This window comes from Castanea sativa, chromosome 6, assembly GCF_040712315.1.
Source record: "Castanea sativa cultivar Marrone di Chiusa Pesio chromosome 6, ASM4071231v1".
In the NCBI taxonomy this organism is placed as follows: domain Eukaryota; kingdom Viridiplantae; phylum Streptophyta; class Magnoliopsida; order Fagales; family Fagaceae; genus Castanea; species Castanea sativa.
Genome location: NC_134018.1, coordinates 5,020,861 through 5,032,537, shown reverse-complemented (window position 1 = coordinate 5,032,537; position 11,677 = coordinate 5,020,861). Strand labels below are relative to the sequence as shown.

The following is an 11,677-nucleotide window of genomic DNA, read 5'->3' as shown; positions in this document are numbered from 1 at the left end:
ATCAGACTTCAGTTTGAGCAAATACACCCAAGTGCATCTAGAAAAATCATCTACAATGGTCAAAAAATACTTATAACCTTCAATGGTGCAAGTAGAAAAGGGACCCCAAAGATCACAATGGATCAATTCAAAGGGAATAGAAGATACATGAGTACTAATGGAAAAGAGAAGCCTTTTCTGTTTTGAAAAATGACAAACTTCACAGCATGGAGTTTTATTGGAAATGTCAATATTTACAATATTTTTCAACAATTGAAGTTTGGAAAATGAAGGATGACCTAATCTAATGTGCCACAAATTTGAAGATGAACTGGTAGCAGCAGTGAGAGCATAAGAACTTTGTTGCTTAGCTGAGTTCAACAGATACAAGCCATTGCTCACTCTACCTTGACCAATCATGCTCCATTGAGCAAGGTCCTGAATAAAGCAATGATGACCAAAGAATATAAGACAACAAAATAAGGATTTTGTAAGCTTACTCACTGAAATCAGATTAAAACCAAAAGATGGGACACACAGAACATCAGTTAAAACAAGCATAGAAGAGAGATGCACAGTGCCCACATGTGTGACTAAGGCTTCTTCCCCATTAGGCAAATAGACACAAGTATTGACTATGGAAGTGATAGAAGTGAATTGAGTTACTGAGTGCACCATGTGATCAGTTGCACCAGTGTCTATGATCCAAGAATCAGATTTGTAAGCAGTCCTATCAGTTACTTGAGCAGAAAAAACAGAATGTGAAAGATTGGGTGGAATCCAAAAGGGGTTACCTGAAAAACTAGTAGAGAAGGGAGGGGAATTGGAAGTGGTAGGCAAAGATGATTGAAGTTGTGGTGAAGTTGGAACAGCATTGGAAGTCATGACAGATGCAACATGACTAGTTGGAGTGCCAAAACCTGAACCCACACCTGCATACCCTTTCAAGAAACTCAGCAATTGCTCACACTGAGCTTGGGATATGGGACATTGAGGCTGATAAGAAGCACTCTGCTGCATGAAAGAACCACCAGGAGCACCATGTGCAAAACCAAAAGGTGAGCTAGCAGCACCATTCCCAAAACCAGACTGAGTACTAATGGGAGCATTCACCAAATTTTTAAACATTCCATCAGATTGAACACCAAAAGTAGGCATCCCAGCAGCCACACCATTTGACTGAGCTATGGAATCAAAACCAAGATTTCCTGAAACTTGATTAGCCATAGGTTTGGTACCTCCTTTTGGCTTATAACCAGGGGGGTACCCATGAAGTTTGTAGCACTTATCTGCTATGTGTCCAGTAAAACCACAATAAGTACACACAGGTCTTTCTTTCTTTCCTTTCCCACCAATTTTGTTCTGACCTTGATTTGCATTGAATGGCCTATTATTATTATTCACATACATTGCCACAGCATCCAATTGTTGAACCATATTAGCAGTGCTACCCAGATTCCTTCTTTTCTCTTCTTGCAAAGCTAAAGAACACACTTTACTAAGAGAAGGAAAAGGTTCAAGAAGCAAAATCTGCCCTATTAGGTTTCCATAGCTGTCATTCAAGCCCATCAAAAAACGAAAAACATGTTCTTTGTGCTGTGCATCTAACTGAGATGACTTAGAACCACAAACACAAGCACAAGTGCAAACTGTGAAAGGTTGATTATTAGCAAATTCATCCCATAAAGTCTTGAATTTAGTGAAATGTGAACTCACCGAGAGTGATCCTTCAACCAAATGAGAAATCTCCTTTTGCAACTCAAACAATCTTGGTGTATTGTCCTGAGATAGCCTGTTCTTGAGATCAATCCACAAATCTTTTGCAGAATTGATGTACATAACACTAGCTTTAAGATCAGGACTAAGCAAATTGGTCAGCCATGAAAGGATGGTAGTGTTGCATCTATTCCAAGAGTTGAATAAGGGTGAAGTTGGATCTGGTTCTGAAATTGAACCATTGACGAATCCAAACTTGTTCCTGGAACTCAAAGCCAGAAACACAGACCTCGCCCAAGTCATGTAATTCTCAGGGCCAATGAGAGGTTGAGATGTGAGAATTAGACCAGGATTCTCATTTGCTGGTAAGAAATAAGGATTGTTTGCATATTCATCTGCCATGACTACATTTGCAGTTGGAGTAGACGAAGAAGATGGTGCACTCGAAGAGTCTGAAGCCATGGGAAGCCAAGAAACTTAGTTCAAAGAAAGAAAAAAAACTGTTTGGTTGGTAGGAAAGTGAAAGAAAATTGCTCTGATACTATGTAAAATAAGAAGAAAACACAGAGAATGCTTTGAGAGAAAACTGTTATTTTCTTCAAAATGAAAATTGTGATAAAATCTAATTACATAAATCAACTAACAGAGGCTATTTATACAGAACCTAAAACAGAGACTGAAAACTGGCGCCAAAAGCAATAACCGTTTCTTCAAATCTCCAACCAATAAAATAGAGACACTTGGCATCTAATGTAACCAACTTCCCACTAATTTAAACGGTGCGTTTCCCTTTCTTTTGTTTGTTTGCCGTTTTATGCTTAGGCTTTCTTCCACTGATGTCGTTTTGTTTGTCCTGTCGTTTATCTATTACTTCATTTACTTCAGCTTCAGCTTCTTCATTCATTTCAGCTTCAACACTTACTTCATTCATTTCAGCTTCAACACCCATTAACTACCTCCAACTTTATAATTTTTTGGATATAAATTTCTGGGGATCAGTGCATAGCACCCATTATGCAGTTCCACACTTGAGAAAAAGCAAAGGGAAGATTGTTGTAATTGCTTCAGCTGCACAATGGCTTTCTACTCCGGGATCGAGCTTCTACAATGTAAGAAACCTCCTTGTATGTGTTACTCTCACATTTTCTTTCTCATCAATTGCTTGTAAATCTGTGATGGTTTCAGGCAAGCAAAGCAGCACAAATATCCTTTTGTGAGACATTGAGGACTGAATTTGGACAGGATATTGGAATTACAATTGTGACTCCGGGATTGATTGAGTCAGAAATGACACAAGAATTTCTACCAGAGGTAGGCTTTAGAAATGTGAATTATCAAACTTAGCTCATCCTTTACCCTACCAATGTGTGTTGCATTTATATTAGAGGCATCGAGATGTTTAACCCATACCAAGAGGGTCTGAAATCTTTAAAAATTGTAATGGTATGGAAAACTTTCCCTAAGAAACAAGTTAGGTAATAGTATGACAAACTTTCCCTAAGAAACGAGTTTTCCTCAATAACAACTTGTTTTGGATAAGGTTAATTGTGGAAAAAAAAAAGCTCTCCTTTATTGCGAGTCAGTACCAATAGAACCAAAGCTTGTTGGAACTTATAAAAAACTTCCAACTACCATGTGGATGTGCTAGCTATAAAACCTTATGCTTTAGAATTGTACCTCCTTAAATAGACAAAGTACACAACTCGATTTTGACCTATGTCTTTTCTTTTCTCTTAAATTGGTAGATACAAATGGGGAAAGATAATTTGAATCATGAATGTCTCCATTTGAAACACTTAATTTGTCATTGTTGTTTGGAGGCCCACTGGGTACTAGATATGTATATGAGTAGTTTGAGTATGGGTGGGTTATCAAGTATAGATAAAAATTGTCACCTCAAATTGAGCACCTCGGCCTAACAACTATTGTGCTAACCTTTTTGTACCCTATTAAGCAGAAAAACTTGTAATGACCTCTACTATTTCTAATTTCTACTTCCCAACTTATCTATTATGTAGTATGTACACTTCTATTCTTATTTTCTTAAAACTAAGAAGGATCTTTTTTCATTTTCTTCATGTGATGCTTGGTTAGGATCAAGTTAACTGGATGCCAGTTGCTGAGACAACAAAAGGGTGTGCTAAGGCGATTTTGGATAGCACCTGCAGTGGAGACATGTACTTGACTGAGCCATCTTGGATGAAGGCTACATTTTGGATCAAAATATTGTGCCCTGAAGTATTTGAATGGTGCTTACGCTCAATTATTCTCAACAACATGCCTCAGACTTCAAAGAAGGACGCCTAGCCAGAACCTTGGGTTAGGGAAAAGCTACTTCACGCTCTTGCCTTGGTTGCTTAGCAAGCTAGCTTTGCTCTAAGTGGACGTCTTCTCTTACCTTGAAAAGGGTAATATTTCATAGTTTAATGAATCTTTCACTACTTTGATAGAAGAAAGGGCTATTTATACTATTTCAAACATTCCTTGGCCCTTAAGTTTGGCCAATTAACTCCCAATTAATTCAATTAAATAAAGTAATATTAATATTAATTAAATCCAAAGTTTAGTAATTAATTAATACTTTGTCCTGGGATTGAATTATATGTATGCAATTCCATGAAAAAGCATATCGTCAATCAATAGTGTTACAAGACATTATTATATTTAATTTGGACTAAAATTAGAACAATTAAAATTAAGGGTTTATCACCACTTGGTGCGGTAGTCACTCCACAAATATAAGTGCTTGTAAGATGTGGAGCAAGGGTTGGAGTTCAAGTCTCCAAGAGGGAGTTTCACACACATATACTTAAATTAGACTAAAGTAGAATTTTTATCTTGTATTAAAAAAAAAAATTAAGGATTCATAATCACGTGTGGTCGGGACTTAATTCATGCAAGTGCACATTAATCGTTAAAACTTGATTTAATGATATCTTTCAATCAAATTGTCCGATTAAGGCTCATTACCTTTGATTTTAATCATTGTGACTTTAAGATTTATTTCATGCAATACAATTAGAAATCAAACAGTCAAAATATTAGTTTTACCCCTAAGATGTGAAATAATTGTTGTGATGAAATGAGGTTAAATGTAGATTGCAAAATGGGTGTTTACACAACTAAATCAATAAAGTAGAGGTAAAGAAATGCAAACTACAAGAAAACATTGAATGTGTTTTTGAAAGTAAAAATTGAAGTCCCTTGGGTCAAAATCTCTCTATGGCATCACTACCAAACCTCCACTAGTGAATAGTTGCAATACAGATTTACAATAGATCTTTCAAGCCTAAAGCTAGCCTAGTACTCGAGTCCTCCATGCTCTTCTTTGCAACTGAATTTGCTGAGCTGTTTCTTCACCTTGTCTTCGGAGTACGCATGCTGAGTGGCCAGTAGTAAGCCACCTAGTTCTCTTGGAATTGTGGTATTGCTCTCCAATGATTCCCAACACCTACCGCTCAACCAAAGATCAATGAAAGGTAATATGAAGTGTTTGGAAAATCTCCTCTTATGGCTTGGAAATGGTAAGTGAGAGAGAAAAAAGAATGGTAAAGATTCACTGAGGGAACATAGGTTCTCTCTCTCAAATGGATGAACTCAATAATGCTCTAACAAATTCTCAAAGATCTCTATGGATTTTCTCACCAGCTCATGCTAATTGGAATGGGGGTAGAGTTGATTGGAATTGAACTAGCTAAATGATAACAATGCAAGACTAGAATCTATTCTCAAGCAACTTGCGGGCGTGACTTGGTCGCGAGTTGCTCATTAGCTGCACTGAAAAAGGTTGTTCCTTTCTCTACCATGTGTCCGTCTCACAGGCTACATTCTATCTCATTAGTGCAACCTTCTCTTCAAAGCAATAGTGGTCAAGGCTCAAGTACTTCTACCCAATTACAAATAAACCCAAAATACATGAAAATTGAGAAGAAAATACAAATAAATTTGGAATGCAAATAAGCCAACATAAACAAGGACTTAACAAACAGAACTCAAGCTTAACAGAGAAGAAGTTTGGAAGTGCAGCAGCTATAGAGAAGCTTAAAAAAAAACTCTATTATATGCTTTGAGTGGAGAGTGACAAAATTTTCAGCAATTTGCACCAAAAACAATTTTAAAAATTAAGGTTTGAGATTGAAATTTTTTTTTTTTTTTTTTTTTGTCTTTAATTTCAATATTTTTTGTTGAGAGTAGTGTGTGTATATATTAGCATATGGGAGATTAAGAACTTTTACACTTTAAAACTCCATGGAGAAAACAAACGGAGAGTAGCACATCCAACAAAAATATTTTTTATCATTTTTTTTTTAAATGTTAATTTACTACAACTTTTTACTACAAAATGCTTACAAAACTAATGTCACAAATATAACTGGTGATATTTCAATCACATAATAAATGAATGTCAAAATTACTTTTTTGTGAATGGTGACATATCAAAATTTGTAATATCTCTAATATCTCTCTTCATTTTCTTTGATAATAATTTTTACTTGTCGGCTAATATTTGAGTCTTTATTAATACTTACATATAAAGAGATATACTTATTGTTTAATATTTAGGGATCTAATTCCACCTGGATTCTTAGGCTATCGCTTAACTCAACTAGTAATTGGGTTGGCATTAATTGCTTTTAGTTACATAATTTTTTTAATTAATCATGTAATTTATTTAAATAATACATATGGATGGTCTTATACCTTGTTAAAAAAAATTCCCCCAAAGTCCAAATCAATTTATAAACAAACTTTGTCCCTACTTGAATATTTCCAGCCAAAAACAAATATTAAGCTCAAGCTAACCGAGTTAATGGTTTAATTGAAGCCACATCTTCACATATACAACTTCACTCTCACACCACATTTACATGTACCTTATCTCAAGTCCTTCATGTGAGATCCCAAAGTAACGTACGTAAAGCCACCTCTTCACTAAATTGACAAATTAACAAGTCCAATTTAAACTCAAACTCATCATTATCATTTTTTTAAACAAAATTATTTTTGTTTAATCCAAACTTAACAAAGAGTGAAACTCTATCTCTTTAACAAATCCAACTTAAACTCAAATTCAAACGTTGATAATTTATCTCCAAATTTGCGATGTTAATCATGAATATTATAAAAGCAATGCAAAACCCAATATTTATTTTTATTTTTTTATATCCGAGTAGAGGTATGAGCTCTTCTTATATTATTTTCTTATATTTTTTGGTCTTTAAGAAATTTTAATATCTAAATTTTTGAGTTATTTTTTTACAATATTTGAAACCGTCTAAAAAAAATTTTGTAAGCCATTGCACGTTGAAGAAATGACTTTTCCATAAAATTGTAACACAAATTGAAGTCATTCAAGAGTAAATCATACAATAGTGTAGTTACTTAATTAATTTAAGATTTTATAAATTTATTTTAATTTACTTCACGCATAGGTAGGTTTCTGTGCATAGCACGTGTTAGTGAATAGTAGAATTTAATCTCAAAGTTAAATTAATAGGCCTTACAAGTTTTCTTTAATTGAACAATTACAAAAGAGCAAGACTTAGATACAGTACTTAGGTGCTATTCCTTAGGTTCTTCTCTTAAGATTCTATCATGTGGTTTTTTTTCTCATGGATGGAAATGTATTTCTTAAGTAAAATAGCCACTAACAGAATCTTAAGAGAGAAACTTAAGAAATAACACCTAAAGTACTATGCATAAGTTTTGTCCATTACAAAATATGCCCATGCGGCTTTGGCATACTGGTCTATTAGAGCATCCACATTCATTTTTCTCAATTCTATCCTATTTTACTATAAAAAAATCACTTTATCAATTATACAATACCATTTTTCAATACACTCAACATCAAAACTTCTATTTTTCTATTCTACTCATTAAAATGATATATTTTCACAATAAAATATATTTTTTTCTTTTTTTGTTTTTTCTCAATTTTATCTTCCTTCCCTAATCTTCTGTTAGTTTATTTCTCACCCACCTATGCCGATCACATATACCAGCAAACCCATAAAAAAAAAAAAAAAAAAAAAAAAAAAAAAAAAAAAACCACCCACCTACGCCGATCACAACCACCACAATGCCGATCACATATACCAACGCCGATCACAACCACCCACGCCGATCAAAACCCATGAACAAACCCATCCAGCCAAATCAAAATCAAAAATCAAAAATCAAAATCAAAAACCAAAATCTATCATCAAACCCAACAAACCCATCGGAACAAATCCCCCAAACGCCGGCCTAAATCCGACCCAAACGCCGGAAACCCATGAACAAACCCACGCAAACCCACGCCGGAAACCCATGAACAACCTCACGACCTCCACGCCTCCACCACAGCAGTTGATTGAGCCTCCACGCCGTTGCCTCCATGCCGTTGAAGAAGATAGACCATGAAGAAGAGAAAGTAGAAAGAAAGAGAGAGATAGAAAGAAAAAGAGTAGAGAGAGCAGAAATGATTGGAGAGAGTCGAATTAAAAATAGTTTTTTTTTATACCATTGAGCTACAGTGCAATTCTACATTTAGAATTGCACTGTAGCTCAATTGCATTTTTTTTTACAATTCTGGTATTGTACAACTTTCAATGGAGAAGGGTTTTGGGCCTCAATGCTATTATACTTTATAATTTGGCATAGAGAATGGGTTTAGCCCATTCAATGCTGGTGCTCTTACAACATTGATGATAGCTTTTAATTTTAGGAACATACGCTGTGGTGACACTTTCTTTGGGAGATTTTGAAGCCATTATTGGCATACGCAGTGAGTGCCTCTCACTAGCAGATCTTATAGTTAAAATAATTTATAGGTAGCACTTCCAAGTACATAAATTGTATATGTAGCTTAAGCATTTAGGGATTGAATCTGTTTATTTGGTTGTTAATTCTTATTTAATTTGGATTCCCTAGTTCCTAAGGTGCTGCAATTCACGTGAAAAGGGCTGATGTTAACTGGCTGTTGTTCACGTACATTTCGATTTTTCAGAATGGATTTTCAATGATGCGATAAATCTCTGTGAACAAGCCCAAAGGAGAGGCATTTGTGAGCATTAAAATTTTCATTGGAGACCAATTGAGTAGATAAACACTCTCAGATTGGTTATTGTTTAATTAAAGAAAAATTGTTCTATTTGGATGCTGAAGAAGCTTAAATGCTAAGGGCTTGCGATAATTGTTTGTTGCCATTATAATTAGATTCAAAGTGGGGTATTGACGATGCCATCGATCTCCATGAACAAGCCCAATAGAAAGGAATTTAAGAGCATTATTATTTTCTTCGGAGACCAATTGGGAAAGCAAATACTCTATCTCCATTAATTTTATTTTGTAACAGTACAATAAAAACAATTAAATTTATTTTGTAACAGTTCAATAAAAAACAATGTGTCCTCTGTATTCTATGTAACAAGAAAATTAAGTTTGTTTTACCCAATAAGTTGAGAGTCTATTTTTATTGATTTGATTAGAAGGGTTATTGTAAGAATACCTAAGTAGCGAAACCAAATGATAATTTTCTTATTTCTCAAAAAATAAAAGATAAATTTTATTATTTCTCAAAAAATTATTATTATTATTATTATTATTATTATTATTATTATAGATGTAAATATAAGTTCACTATATTTCCTAATTTCTTTCATTATTATATATTTAATAAGCCATGCTTAATATCATTAGTAATTTAGTACCACTACAATTGAACATTTTTGTGTGTAAACACGAGTTACAAGCTAATTTAAATAAAACATATAAATAATCTTATAAATTGTCACCTAATTGATTAAAAATGATTCCTCCAAAGCAATTTAGAAGAAAACTTTGTCCATACTTTAATATTTCCAGCAAGAAACAAATATTAGGCTCAAGGCTCAAGCTATGATTTGCTTCACAAATTCTTAATCTCTCTCTCTCTCTCTCTTCATTGTAGCAAAGCTATGGATTATTATATTTTTTTACTTTTTCAAAATCTTTTAAATTTAGTATTATGTATTTTTTTTAATTAGCAAAAATAAAATAAAATAAGGTTTTTTTTTTTTTTCCTTTTGAAGTCATTAATTGAGACTAAGTAGTGAATGAGATGCTTGATTTCAAGTCCAACTCAAAGGAATACCATGCTTGCAAGGGTAGCTTCTTCACATAAGAAGCAAAGTCCTCACTTCTTAGCAATGCATAGGGTTGAAAAAAAATTTCCGTAATATCCCACTTTGTCTCTTGCAAATTTTTTCTGCCCTATAATGGTGGCCAAACGAAGAGGTCTATGTCTAAATTATTTATATATTATACTTTAATCACCTATAATTTGGGTTGATTTTACGCTATTTACATATAGTTCGAAAAATGTCACTTTACCCACATGAATTTGGCTTTATTGTACAACTTATGATTTTTTTTTTTTTTTTTTTTTTAAATTTGAAGAGAAAACATAAAACAAAACGGATCTAAGAGCCTATCAATATAAACTTTGTCTTACTATTTAGAAATCAAAGATCCTAACCCCAAATTCGTTTGATGGAAGGACATATTCCATGATGTAAGGGATGAGAGGAAGAGACCAGCTTTTTTCTTTTCTATTTTTTTTAAAAATTTTAATAAATATAATTGAATTAAAAATTTATGACACTTCATGATAATTATTTTTTAATAGATTTATTTTTAATGTAGGCATAATATAAATTCAAATCTCTTATTTCACGATAAAAAGTTATACCAATTGAGCATCGGAACTAATTAGAACACACTAGAGACAAGGTTACAAGTATACGGATTAAGAATTCACTTCTTTAGAGTACTTCGAATTCGAACCAACATTAATAATCCACATCCGCTTATCTATGTCATCCGTTCAACTGCGCACATGGGGTAGACCAAGACCCACTAAAATAGGTATATAGAAATTTTCATAATTTATAGTCTGGGCCTAAAATATTTAACCGTCTCAAATTTTTTTGATTGGTCCCATGAACCCAATAATAACTGAACTGGTCCAAATAACCCAAACGAAATTAATCACTAGACCCAACCATTGGGCCCGTGGTCCCTCCAAAGTCCAAACTTAACACAACAAAAACACCCATCCCGGCCCAAACTACCTAATCAGAGAAAAAAAAAAATCCCCAAATCACCTGTCATAATCAAAAAAATATCATTTAAAAAAAATCCTTTACTAAATAGTGTATGTTACACTGTAGTAATTAATCTTGAAATCAATTTAAATTCATAGCAATTAATTCGTTAAAGTTAATTAATTCCGCTTTAAAATAAATCTAGGGTCTAAATTTGTCCCAACACTCACCATTCACACAGCAATCTAACCGAAACAATATGTATATATAGGTGCCAGATTTGACAAAATAGGCCGCAAATTTTATTACATCATTAAATTCCAAAACGGCACTTTAATATAATATTGCCCAGACTGAAACAAATATTAGGTTGTAGCTAGCCTAATAGGCTTAATTCAAGCCACATTTTCACATGTACAACATCATTCTCACATCAGATGTAGTTGATTCCAAAGTACATTAATTGAATCATCTTTCTTTTGTATTTGTATGTGAAACTTTCTCTTGGAGATTTGAACCCCGTCTCATGACTTCCACACCTCATAAGTATTTATACTTGTAGAGTAACCACCACACCAAGAGTGTGCAGTGGTAAGATATTTTGTAAGTTGAGTTGTATGGTGCATGTATTTTAAAAAACATTAATGAGAAAATTATTAACTGATTGCCAATTCTATTCCAATTCATTTTGATAAATTTCAACTGATATGATGATTTTAGTCAATATGTAAACAAAGCTTTTTTATTTTTTATTTTTTATAAATGCGTTTGCTTTTTTTTGGGGCCACTTTACTCACTTTTTTTTTCATTAAAAATGTTTTTATATTTCCTTTACTCATGACATGTTATGTAACAATGATATTAAAATTATACATTATTTGATTATGAATTGATAATTTAGTATGGTATAACAA

The 11,677-nt window shown here is 33.3% G+C and overlaps 1 protein-coding gene across 1 annotated transcript; it reads left to right on the top strand.

Annotated features, from left to right (window-relative positions):
- The first annotated feature begins 2,531 nt into the window (after window positions 1-2,531).
- LOC142639319 (11-beta-hydroxysteroid dehydrogenase A-like) lies at window positions 2,532-4,209 on the top strand. Its single transcript, XM_075813522.1, has 3 exons — window positions 2,532-2,804; window positions 2,881-3,006; window positions 3,790-4,209. The coding sequence occupies exons 1-3, from the start codon at window positions 2,532-2,534 to the stop codon at window positions 4,000-4,002; spliced, it is 612 nt and encodes a 203-aa protein (XP_075669637.1). The 3' UTR covers window positions 4,003-4,209.
- The last annotated feature ends 7,468 nt before the right edge of the window (window positions 4,210-11,677 follow it).